The sequence below is a fragment of the Lynx rufus genome, unplaced genomic scaffold, assembly GCF_022079265.1.
Source record: "Lynx rufus isolate CCGP_SWC_20201006 ecotype Redwood Valley unplaced genomic scaffold, mLynRuf1.p SCAF_13, whole genome shotgun sequence".
In the NCBI taxonomy this organism is placed as follows: domain Eukaryota; kingdom Metazoa; phylum Chordata; class Mammalia; order Carnivora; family Felidae; genus Lynx; species Lynx rufus.
This window is the reverse complement of record NW_025814827.1, coordinates 41,851,145-41,864,873: the sequence shown is the minus strand read 5'-3', so window position 1 is coordinate 41,864,873 and position 13,729 is coordinate 41,851,145. Positions and strand designations below refer to the sequence as shown.

At 36.1% G+C, this 13,729-nt stretch overlaps 1 protein-coding gene across 1 annotated transcript; it reads left to right on the top strand.

The window, feature by feature from the left end:
* The first annotated feature begins 5,223 nt into the window (after positions 1-5,223).
* Positions 5,224-6,165, top strand: LOC124508138 (olfactory receptor 4K13-like). Its single transcript, XM_047074554.1, has one exon. The coding sequence runs from the start codon at positions 5,224-5,226 to the stop codon at positions 6,163-6,165; it is 942 nt and encodes a 313-aa protein (XP_046930510.1).
* Positions 6,166-13,729: the final 7,564 nt, after the last annotated feature.

Here is a 13,729-nt window from a genome sequence, read left to right as displayed (position 1 = left end):
GTTTTCTGGGTTATTTAGGCAGGTGTAGGTGGAATCTAAGTGATCAGCAGGACGCGCGGTGAGCCCAGCGTCCTCCTACGCCACCATCTTCCCAGAATCCCCTGTCCCAATGTTGGATTTTGGACCTACATGAGTGTAAAATAATAAATTTGTGTTGAAAGAAGTCCCTATCTTTATGGAAATGTGTTAAGCAAGAAGAAGAAAATGAATACATGATCACACTCTTGGGCTGCGTGCGGTAAGACTGCATCTTCTCTTGCCCCTCCAGCTTAGTTTTTGTTGTAGGTTCCTGCTGATGATCATCGTTGGTTTCCCTGAACATTTACTGTTAACAACTCAGATATTTTGTCACTTGAGTAATTACTTAACATCCTTCTGTTTTATATATGTATATTGTCTAACTGGCAGCGTTTTAACTATATTTACATTACTAAATGTTAGTATAAAAACTAACACATTTCTAATTAGACTTGAGAAAATGTGAAGTTGGGAGACAAAGGGCATAACTCTCTCAGGAGTGAGCCCTTACAATAAATTTTCACCAAGTAGCTGCGTGATAATACTGTTTACCTACATCTTACCACTTACTTATATCTTTGCCACTTCTACTTGTAAGGAAGGTAGCACAGTGTCGCTTAATGAATTCAGGCATCTGTTACTAAGGAAGGATGGGAGAAATCTACTCACCAGACTGCATACATGGGCTGGACACATTGCTAAACTGAGCACTGGTGAGGAAAATGAAGAACTGTGATTAGCGCAGGTTAGTGAGATGCAGCCTTGCAGCCAGTGCTGGAAACATCATGGAAGTGCACAGACACCTGATTCCAAGAAAATGAGCTTTCACTTTCAAGAAAGATGGAAGTGTCATGTTTGAGAAACTAACAAGTTACTCTAAAATTCTAGTTAATGGAATATGGCACAAGAAATGTATTAGAAAAAATGTTATTAATGTTTGTTGATCCTTTTACCAGTAACCTAAAACAAAGAAGACAATGAACTGGGGAAAAAATTACAAAAGAACTTTCCACAAGAAGCCACGTACCACTCTTATGTGGATCCTAAGAAACTTAACAGAAGACCATGGGGAAGGGGAAGGGGAAAAAAAAGTTAGAGAGGGAGAGAGCCAAACCATAAGAGATTCTTAAAAACTGAGAATAAACTGAGGGTTGATGGGGAGTGGGAGGGAGGGAAGGGTGTGTGATGGGCATTGAGGAGGGCACCTGTTGGGATGAGCACTGGGTGTTGTATGGAATCCAATTTGACAATAAATTTCATATTAAAAAAAAAGAAACCATGTACCATGTAAATATGTAAAAAAATGGAAACAATAGCAATAAAATCAATTATGCTTAAGGAAAAGATTATATTAAGTAGGGCATCAAAGTAGGAAATATGCAAACTTACATTTAACAAAACACGTGTTACTACCCCCCCAAAAAATGTGTTGATGATCAACATGGGAAATTTTTGTTGTGTCATACAAGTAGGTAGACATTTACAGTGACATAGAATCCTTCAGGAAGAAAGACTCAATTTTGTAATTCTGTTTCTTTTTTCTGCCTTTCATATTGTTTAATACTGTGAAATCAAAACATCAGTGGAACTTATTTAAACTTAGAAAATAAACCAATTTAATTTAGAATAAAAAGTTATGAAAATAGTCAAGATCACTCTGAATTGAAAAAGAAATGAGATCAGACTTGCCTTTCCATACATTAAATATACTATAAACTAATGAGTAATAAAATATATAGTACCTCCTCAAAAATTATCAGGGAAACAAAACAGTAAATGGGTGCAACCTGAAGAAGAGTCTGATCTATCAGGAAATTTAAAAAGGTTATAAAGAAAGCATAACAAATTCTTAGTGGAATGAAGTATTATTTAATTGCAATGATGAAAAATCATTTCACATTATTTCTCAAAGTCCAGAAAGATTCAAGTTTAAACGTGAAAATCTCAGCCTTAATAAAATGTAGAATTTAAATAATCTAGAATATTTATATTTGTCCTAAATATCACATTTATCAATGCTTTTTGGAGAAAACAAACTACAGCAAAAGAATGATCATACAAAATTCTCATAATTCAACTCTGTTCCTATTTCTCCACTACCACATGAGTTATGGATTGTTGCCTTTAAAATATTTTCAATTTTGGGGCGCCTGGGTGGCGCAGTCGGTTAAGCGTCCGACTTCAGCCAGGTCACGATCTCGCGGTCCGTGAGTTCGAGCCCCGCGTCAGGCTCTGGGCTGATGGCTCGGAGCCTGGAGCCTGTTTCCGATTCTGTGTCTCCCTCTCTCTCTGCCCCTCCCCCGTTCATGCTCTGTATCTCTCTGTCCCAAAAATAAATAAACGTTGAAAAAAAAAATTTAAAAAAAAAATAAATAAAATATTTTCAATTTTATAGATGAAAAATGCATCTCATTTCTGTAATGTCAAAAGTCTTTTTTAATAATCCCAATTACTATTTTACTGCCAGTCTCTAAGGAATCTAAAACAATCAAACAAGTTCTCTCTTTTGTGCCTCCTACCAAGGGATACACTTATATACTGCTGTCTTTTGAAGGCCAGAGAAGAAAATAAAGTCACTGAATGATGAAGATTAAGCATCCATTTCATACTGATGTTACTTCTGAGGTCCAAGTGCATACTGGTAGGTTACATAATCCTGACATGCTACTCTACCAATATAACGCACTGATCACATTATTTTCATTAGTAACATTAAATGTGTCTATAAATGGTACATACATATGCCAAAAATGATAACTGAGGGGAGGGATGAAAGGGGAAAATTAAACTGGAACCAACCTGATCTTGTTACAATTGAAAAAATACAAAAATCAGACAATACTATACCAATAATTACTGGAAAGTAAGATTATGATCCAGCAATGCAGGCTAAATAAATTATTCTTAGAGAAGAGAAATCTAGGTATGTTCAAATTTTTTGGCTACACATATCAGGTTGAATGAATTTATTCTTTCAGTTATAGCAGAAATATAGAGAAAGTTCCTTTATTGTTTTTAAAAATGCAAGGATAAAATGTTTGATTCGTTAGTTTGAAAATAATAGAATGTCACCACTCATAAAATATTGATGGTATCATTATACTTGTTAGAAATTGCTAGAAAACCATATGACAAAATGCAACTTTCCTATGGTAACAGTCTGGAAATGACCAAGTAGTTAAACACTTATTAAGCCAGAAAAAAATGAGAAATAGCATTTTGTCTAGAACTCTGTCTTTGCCAGACCCTTGTGTACCTAAAGGTGCACTTATTTCATACTTCAGAGAAATACAGAAGGTCCAAGGACTATAGTTTAGATAAGATCATTGTCTTATAGATAAGAGTGCAAAGCACAAAGAAGAAATATAGATTCACATCTTTGAATGAGAACTAAGATGTCCATTTTTGGTTTTATTACCTTGTGAAAGAAGAAATTTTTATGCTACTCTGAATGATAGTGTCAAAAATGGAAGATTATGGGCCATTTACAAGAACTGTGTGTCTTAGTGATAGTAACCATGCATAGAAAAGAGAATATGATTAAATGTTTATTATGGTTATCTAGATATACAACCAATTTGTCAATAAACTTCATATAAAAAAAATAAAATAAAATAAAATGCTACCAAATTATTTTGAAAAAAAAAATTTGAACTGTGTAACTAAAAGGTTGAAATATACTCCCCAAATCACATATATTCTATTTTATTTTCTGACAATCTGCATTAGCCCTGGGTCTAGGCTCTCATAAAAGCAAGGAAAAGACTGGAGTTCAACAACATGCTTGGAATAAGACTTGAAAAGTAGAGCTAAAATCAGCCAAACAAGGAAGGTCTTAAGTAGGTGCATTTAAATTGATTGAGCACTGACCTATTCTTTTTACTTGTGTGTATTTTTTAAAAGTTCATTTAGCTTGGCTGAATCCACTTCAGTCAGCAAGCAACATAATATCTATGACTTTTTTCCATCTTTGACAAAGGTAAAAGTTAAAGGAACTTTAAAGAAAATAATTGTTAGGAAGTACAAGTTCAAGTAGGCTAAGTAATCCAAGACAGTACTCTCTTCAAAGAATATATCACATTTTAAGTTTTGTTAGGTCATGTTTACAAAGATAAATGATTCACTGTACTCTTTATCCCTCACTAATGGAGGAAAGAGGAACAAGACTACAAAGGAAAACTTCACTAGTCCTACTAGTAGTGATTTAGGTATTTCTATACACTCAGATATGTTATAACATATGACTTAACAAATATCAGAGGGTTGCCTGGGTGGCTCAGTCGGTTAAGCATCTGACTTTGGTTCAGGTCATGATCTCACGGCTTGTGAGTTCAAGCTCTGCATCGGGCTCTGTTCTGACAGCTCAGAGCCTAGAGCTAGCTTTGGATTCTGTGTCCCCTCCCCTGGTCACACACTCTCTCTCAAAAATAAACAAAGATTAAAAAAATATTACATAAAAATGGTTATTTGATCCAATTTTCCAACAACTGGATAAGAATGCACAGATGGGACACTTTATGTCTGATCATATGAAATGAAGAATTAGGCAATATTTAGATGAGCATCTGTAGTTTTGAGAGTCAATCTGCGTCATTCAAGTCTAAAAACCTTAAACTTTCCTCAGTAATTGGGTTTGATCTCAGTTAATGATATAACTGTCTCCACATTCAATCTTCTAACAACAATATATATGTTTATGATCTATAATTAGTTCTTTTCAAGAATCATAATGCACTTTATGTGATTTCAGTAATATTTAATATGGCAAACTTTTTATTGCATACTGGAATGTCACAAAAAATGTCAGTAAATGCACTTCCTGCAAGAGATAAAATTTATCTTGCTTTTGCCTTCCAAAATTCCTTTATATCATTCTAATAAATTAAATGCTCACACACAGTCTGATCTGCAGCTGAACAAGAAGGGAGAGGTTTTCTCTAATGTCCAACTGACCTTGCCCCTACCAACCAATACACCCATTTTATTTAGTTGTCTCCATTCCCTGCAGTTTCTATACTATGTGGTCCAGTGAAATATCTCCTGTAAAATATGAAAGAAGTAGTCATAGTAGCAACAGGGTTGTTTGCCTGGATAAGAGACAGTATGTGAGTAAAGATCAAGTTTATGGACTTGTCAGTCCCTATGACATTCTGTGTGTTTTTCCCTCTTCTAGGCAACCTCTGATAAACTCATACGAAAGGATGAATGGATGTCCCCAACAACAGATCAAGTGTGTCTGAGTTCATCTTGCTGGGACTTTCCACTTCTCGAGAAATTCAAATATTCTTTTTTGCAGTCTTCTTCCTTGTCTATGTAGCCATCATAGTAGGAAACCTCCTCATTGTGATCTCTGTGATAGTTGATACGCATCTTCACTCCCCCATGTATTTCTTTCTGGCAAATTTGTCATTTTTTGATTTATGTCTTTCTTCTGCTGCAACTCCCAAAATGATTGCAGACCTCCTTAGAAAACGCAAGACCATCTCCTTGTGGGGCTGCATGGCTCAGATGTTTTTTATGCACTTCTTTGGGGGTGGAGAGATGTCTCTTCTGATAGCTATGGCCATAGACAGGTATGTTGCCATATGCAAGCCCTTGCAGTATCAGACCATCATGAATCGCAGGGTGCTCATCGGGTTTCTGCTGCTCTCATGGGCAATTGGGTCCATACATACCACAAGCCAGATGGTTTTCACGGTAGGTTTACCCTTCTGTGGTCCCAATGTTGTGGATAGCATTTTCTGTGACCTTCCCCTGGTCATCAAGCTTGCCTGCACTGAGACCTATATCCTAGAGCTCTTGGTGATTGCAAATAGTGGACTCCTGTCCCTGATCTGCTTCATTCTCCTGCTCATATCCTACATTGTCATGCTGGTCACCATCTGGCAGCACTCCTCCAGTGCATCCTCTAAGGCAGTGTCCACACTGTCTGCTCACATCACTGTGGTCACTCTCTTCTTTGGTCCTGCTATCTTCATCTATGTTTTCCCGTTCAAGAGTTACTCTGTAGATAAGTTTCTTTCTGTGTTTTACTCTATAATCACCCCTCTCCTTAATCCAATTATTTATACTCTGAGGAATCAAGAAATGAAAGCAGCCATTAAGAGACTCAGCAGCCAGCATATTGGCTCTTGGCTCACTTCCTAAAGAACGTTTATAACAGCTGACTGTTTTGTGTTCTCTGCTATTGGGGTTTTGATATTAAATATCAAATTTAATATTTATCAGAACAATCAAAATTAAAAATTTAAAGACTTTCAATTTCCTCCCTCAAGATTCGTGGAATATTAAGGTCAGTTTTATTAAAAATCTAATGGAAAGTGTTCATAGCAGTAATTTAATACATAAATTAGTGTGCATTCATTACTTCCTTGTACTTTCTTTCCTTAGAAGTCAGGGAAACGACCCTGATGACTGTTTAAAATATCCAATCACATGTCTTCTTACAAAAATTGTATAGTTTTAATGGCCCAGTATGTAAAAATGGGTAAATTTAGTAAGAGAGCACACTATATGGTGTTTATTATCAATTTTTATTTCTAAAGTTATATTAAGTAACTTCATAGGTGTGAAAACATCCATCAATATTTGTTAACCATACGGAGTCTTCACAGAGGCATTGTGATTTGAATGGGGATAAGAGTACTTTCTCACTATATAGCCTCAATATGTTAATCATCTTTAGTAGAATGTAAAAAAAATATGCCTAAAAATAAATGTTTCCAACATACCTTTGTGTACTCAAATAGTTTTCTAAGAATCAATATCAACACAAATATTACAGATTAAAACCATGAACTGCTTAGTGCAGCTTGCTGTACCAGAAAACATGTACACAATGATTTTTCAACTGAATTCAGTCATTTATGAAACAATAAAAAAATATTTACTAGGTACCAAGCACTGTCCAAAGCAATACAGATATATGGTTGTGGTTATAGACACAGACCTGGTCCCTGCTCTGGAGAGAATACCAAAGTGAGAGATCTATGTTAGGAGTGGTTGTCTCAGAAGATCACTTTAAGGAGAGATGTTTATACCAACACATTAAGAAAGCCCTAGAATTAGACATTTGTGCAAGGAAAAGAATATTCCAGGAAAAGGCCAGTGTACATAGACATTGTGAAGTGAGAAAGAGTTTGTAAGTATTAAAAGTAAACCTTGTGAAGGAGACGGATGAATGAAAGGGAAAAGATCTATGCCGAGATTTTTTTAAAAAATTTTTAATGTTTATTTATTTTTGAGAGAGAAAGAGAGAGTGTGTGTGAGGGGGGAAGGAACAGAGAGAGATGGAGACACAAAATCTGAAGCAGGCTCCAGGCTCTGAGCTGTCAGCAAAGAGCCTGACAGAGGCCTCGAACTCACGAGCTATGAGATCATAAGCTGAAGTTGGATGCTTAAGCCATGGAGCCACCCAGGCACCCCTGTGCTGAGATATTATAGAAGGGAAGAGACCAGAGTTTTCAGGCCTAATGGGTTCCTTTTTATTGCCAATGTAAAGCCATCGAAGTGTTTTGAGAAAGGGAAGGAGGGGATGCCATATTTATTACAGTTTGGTATATACCTCAGTCCTCATAAGTAGAGAATATAATGCATCAAAAGTGAAAGCAGAGGGAATAGTTTTTGGGCTGTTTCAGATAGTAAACCTGAATTTCTTAAATAAACACAAACAATGAGTATGTGGAAACTGTAAAGACTTCCAAAGGCAAATAGAAAACCTAAAAGTATTTGAACATCTTGGGGACATCTTTTTTGAAGTCTTTTTAAACATTTTTAAATGTCTCAGTTTAAAAATTGTTTTAAATATTTATTTATTTTTGAGAGAGAGAGACAGAGCACAATGGGGGGAGGGGCAGAGAGAGGGGGAGACAGAATCTGAAGCAGGCTCCAGGCTCGGAGCTGTCAGCACAGAGCCCGACATGGGGCTCGAACCCACAAACCATGAGATCATGACGCGAGCCAAAGTCAGATGTTTAACCGACTGAGCCACCCAAGTGCCCCTAAATGTCTCAGTTTAGAAAAATAATATTTTTATTTGAGTTTTTGATAAAATAAAATAAAAATATTTTTGTTTGAAAATTTTTCTTTGAGTATAGTTGACACACATATTACATTACTTTAAGGTGTACAACATTGGGTTTTGACAAACTTTTACATTATGCTATGCTCAACACAAGTGTAGCTCCATCTGTCACCATAAAACAGTATTATAATTTCATTGACTGTATTTCTTATACTGTGGCTTTTATTCCTGTGACTTGTTCTTTCCATAACAGGCAACCTATATCTCCCACTTACCATCACCATCCCCCTACCTGCCTCACCTCTGGCAAGCATTAGTTTGTTCACTGTATTTATATGTCGAATTCTGGTTTTTGTTGTTTTTTTTAACTCATTTATTTTGTGTTTTAGATTCCACATGAATGAAATCATACAGTATTTGTCTTTCTCTGTCGGACTTATTTCACTTAACACCCTGTAGATCATTATGTTGTTGCAAATGGCAAGACTCCATTCTTTTTTATGTCTGAGTAATATTCCTCTCTCTCTCTCTCTCTCTGTGTGTGTGTGTGTGTGTGTGTGTGTGTGTGTGCATGCACATGTATAATATCTTCCTTATCCATTCATCTAGTAACGGACACTTTGGTTGCTTCCATATCTTGGATATTATAAATAATGCTACAATAAATGTAGGGGGTGCATAAATTGTTTCAAATTAGCGTTTTCATTTTCTTTGGTTAAATATCCAACAGTGGAATTACTAGATAACATAGTAATTCTATTTTTAATTTTTAGAGAAATCTCCATAATGTTTTCCACAGTGCCTGTACATTACATCCCACCAACAGAGGTAGGTGCACAAGGTTCCTTTTTCTCCACATCCTCACCAACAATCGTTATGTCTTGTCTTTTTGATTCTAGCCATTCTGACAAGTTTAAGGTATTATGTCATTGTGGTTTTGATTTGCATTTCCCTGATGATTAGTCATGTTGGGCACTTTTGCATGAGCCTGTTGACCATCTATATGGCTTCTTTGGAAAATGTCTGTTCAGGTCCTCTGCCCATTTTTGTCAGATTTTTTCCTTTTTGTGTGTTCAGTTGTATGAATTCTTTACATATTTTGGGTATTAACCCCTTATTGGATATATTACTTGCAAACACCTTCCCCCAGCCAGTACGATAACTTTCTGTACTGTTGATGGTTTTCTTTGCAGTGCAAAAGCTTTACAATGTACTTTGCATATCAAACTTAGATATTTTCCCTGTTTATCCCCTTCTTCATCCTTTTAAAAATATATTTGTCCTACTTTAGTTTGGCTCCAGATTGTGTGCTTCTAACAGTTCAGATTTATTCTGAAAAATTCTATGTATGCCATCCTTACCAACTGGTTTGGACAATTAGGTCAGAGCACATAATACTGTTCTAATATTATCTTTTGATTTCTATATTTAAGAGTCTTCTTTTTTTTTTAATTTTTTTTTCAACGTTTATTTTTGGGACAGAGAGAGACAGAGCATGAATGGGCGAGGGGCAGAGAGAGAGGGAGACACAGAATCAGAAACAGGCTCCAGGCTCTGAGCCATCAGCCCAGAGCCCGACACGGGGCTCGAACTCACGGACCGCGAGATCGTGACCTGGCTGAAGTCGGACGCTTAACCGACTGCGCCACCCAGGCGCCCCAAGAGTCTTCTTCTTGAAGCATCTCAAATGCCACACTGAACTGTGACACACACTTACTCACCATAAATATTCTTAAAAGGTTTATTTTTCATGGCAATTCTAATCGCTGTGGCTGTATAAGGAACTAAATTAAAAAACAAATTATTGGTTTCAATCAAAAAGTGTGAAAAATTTGTTAACAATGTCTGTTGTGGCCTTTGGAAATTAATGTGGCACCACATATATCATATATTTGTTACCCTCGCTTTCTTGTAATCTTTTCAAGAGGCTTTTAATTGGACAAGCATGGAAGAGTTATATTTAAGAGTATTCAGAAAAATTTCTGTACCATATGAACTCATCTGCAATCATATTGTTACACTGATAGCTTTAAGAATTTTATTTGCTTAATTACATTGTTTTGTAAAGGTGTTGCTACAGATCTTTTTTAATACTTTTGAGTTACCATGAAGTTCTATATAATTATAAAGAGCTAGCAAAATTCTCTATCTTTAGAATGGTTGATTGCAAAACTCCACTAACCATTTATTGATTACCATTATTCCTTTATCGATTACCATGGTGAAAGCCTCCCCAGCTTGCTCATTCAAGCTCTTTCTGCTCTCTTTTTCTCTCTCTCCCTTTACATGTTAAAAGGAGATTTTTCTCTGCTAAGAATTGGCCTATACTTGTGAATTTCCTTATATGCTTTGTTCAGTGTGGGTAATATTTTAACTTTACTTGAATAAATACAATTACCAAATTAATCACAAATATTCAGATTGAGGAAATCAAATTAATAGAATTATTATTTCCTCAAGACTATAATCTATAATAGATCAATTTTCTATCAATGTGCTCGTCCTGCCCCAACCAAAACACCTGAGTTAGTATGAAGCACTTACTAGAGAAAGTTCACATGGCTGATATACTTCATGAACACACAATCCACTTAAATAATGAGAGAAGATTTGTTCATTTTGGCCACTCTGACTGGCGTGAGGTGATACCTGAGTGTGGTTTTGATTTGTATTTCCCTGATAAGGAGCGACGTTGAACATCTTTTCATGTGCCTGTTGGCCATCTGGATGTCTTCTTTAGAGAAGTGTCTATTCATGTTTTCTGCCCATTTCTTCACTGGGTTATTTGTTTTTCAGGTGTGGAGTTTGGTGAGCTCTTTATAGATTTTAGATACTAGCCCTTTGTCCGATATGTCATTTGCAAATATCTTTTCCCATTGCGTTGGTTGCCTTTTAGTTTTGTTGGTTGTTTCCTTTGCTGTGCAGAAGCTTTTTATCTTCATAAGGTCCCAGTAATTCACTTTTGCTTTTAATTCCCTTGCCTTTGGGGATGTGTCGAGTAAGAGATTGCTACGGCTGAGGTCAGAGAGGTCTTTTCCTGCTTTCTCCTCTAAGGTTCTGATGGTTTCCTGTCTCACATTTAGGTCCTTTATCCATTTTGAGTTTATTTTTGTGAATGGTGTAAGAAAGTGATCTAGTTTCAACCTTCTGCATGTTGCTGTCCAGTTCTCCCAGCACCATTTGTTAAAGAGGCTGTCTTTTTTCCATTGGATGTTCTTTCCTGCTTTGTCAAAGATGAGTTGGCCATACGTTTGTGGGTCTAGTTCTGGGGTTTCTATTCTATTCCATTGGTCTGTGTGTCTGTTTTTGTGCCAATACCATGCTGTCTTGATGATGACAGCTTTGTAGTAGAGGCTGAAGTCTGGGATTGTGATGCCTCCTGCTTTGGTCTTCTTCTTCAAAATTCCTTTGGCTATTCGGGGCCTTTTGTGGTTCCATATGAATTTTAGGATTGCTTGTTCTAGTTTCGAGAAGAATGCTGGTGCAATTTTGATTGGGATTGCGTTGAATGTGTAGATAGCTTTGGGTAGTATTGACATTTTGACAATATTTATTTTTCCAATCCATGAGCAGGGAATGTCTTTCCATTTCTTTAAATCTTCTTCAATTACCTTCATAAGTTTTATATAGTTTTCAGCATACAGATCCTTTACATCTTTGGTTAGATTTATTCCTAGGTATTTTATGCTACTTGGTGCAATTGTGAATGGGATCAGTTTCTTTATTTGTCTTTCTGTTGCTTCGTTGTTAGTGTATAAGAATGCAACTGATTTCTGTACATTGATTTTGTATCCTGCAACTTTGCTGAATTCCCTATGACCCAGCAATAGCACTGCTAGGAATTTATCCAAGGGATACAGGAGTACTGATGCATAGGGGCACTTGTACCCCAATGTTCATAGCAGCACTCTCAACAATAGCCAAATTATGGAAAGAGCCTAAATGTCCATCAACTGATGAATGGATAAAGAAATTGTGGTTTATATACACAATGGAATACTACGTGGCAATGAGAAAAAATGAAATATGGCCTTTTGTAGCAACGTGGATGGAACTGGAGAGTGTTATGCTAAGTGAAATAAGCCATACAGAGAAAGACAGATACCATATGGTTTCACTCTTATGTGGATCCTGAGAAACTTAACAGGAACCCATGGGGGAGGGGAAGGAAAAAAAAAAAAAGAGGTTAGAGTGGGAGAGAGCCAAAGCATAAGAGACTGTTAAAAACTGAGAACAAACTGAGGGTTGATGGGGGGTGGGAGGGAGGGGAGGGTGGGTGATGGGTATTGAGGAAAGCACCTTTTGGGATGAGCACTGGGTGTTGTATGGAAACCAATTTGTCAATAAATTTCATATATATAAAAAATAAATAAATAAATAAATAAATAAATAAATAAATAATGAGAGAAGAGGTCCTTGCTCTGAACTCTAGGGAACCCTAGCATATTTATTTTAATAATTCCCTTTGGGAGTTGATCACAAGCCTATACCTTATGTATATGATTCTTGTCCTTTTTTTAAAAAAACTGCAAATGATGGTCATATATATTCATGGTGTAAAAAAGATATATATTCAGGATCTCACTGTGTCTGCACGTCTTTAAAGAGACCACTCCTCAGCTAGAACTGGTAGGTTTAGATAGCAGTGCTAACACCAAACTGCAGTTGCACACTTTAATAAAAGAAAAACTCAGAACTGAATTTTACAGAAACTTAGAACTGAATGATAACCATATTATCTGATAATGAGGGCAACAGTAAAAGATAATTTGGGTCAACTAGCAACTGCACAAATGTATCTAATTTCAGTAAGAGGAACAGCTAGTCTGACTGATAAATAGCACTCACATTCCTGATTTTAGGGGTCAGTTTTACAGTGCGAGTTTATTTTTTGCAATACAAACTTGGGTTAGTTTAATATGTTTGGGATAAAAAAACTAAAAGAATTTAGAGTGTTGTAAAATAATGGAAAAATCGGATTCTTACTTGGCTAAGTTTAGCATTTGTGATAAGTCTAAAATGTAATCTATCAACACTTCAAATAATAAAATGGGAAACATTGACTTATTTTTTTCATATTAATTTACTCACATATGTTTTTACCTTCATACATTCAGTATGTATTTCAACACAGAAAACACTTAGGGAACATTAGGTGAGAGCAATGATTAATATCAATCAGTATTTTTTAAAAAAATCTTCTCCCTCAAGTCTACAAGTATTTTCTTCACTGAAGTAATATAACTTTCTATTCAATATAATTATCTAATTGTACTGGTAATATATTTGTTTTTGGTAATTGTGCAAGCCAAGGACTATCTTCTATTTTTCTAAATCCACTGGTCTTCTTCCAACGTGTGTGTGTGTGTGTGTGTGTGTGTATTGAGAGAGAGAGAGAGAGAGAGAGAGAGAGAGAGAGAGAATGAGTGTGTGTATAAGCAGGGGAAGGGCAGAGAGAAGGACAGAAAGAGAGAGAATCCAAAGCAGAATCTGTGCTATCAGCACAGACCCCCAACACCAGGGCTCGAACTCAAGAACCATGAGATCATGACCTGAGCTCAAATTAAGAGTCTCTCACTTAACCTAACTGAGCCACCCAGTGCCCCCTAACTACATTTAAAAGTTACTTTAATATTTCAAACTTGACCAATATATGAGAATAAAGTCCTTTGTGTATTTATAATGTTA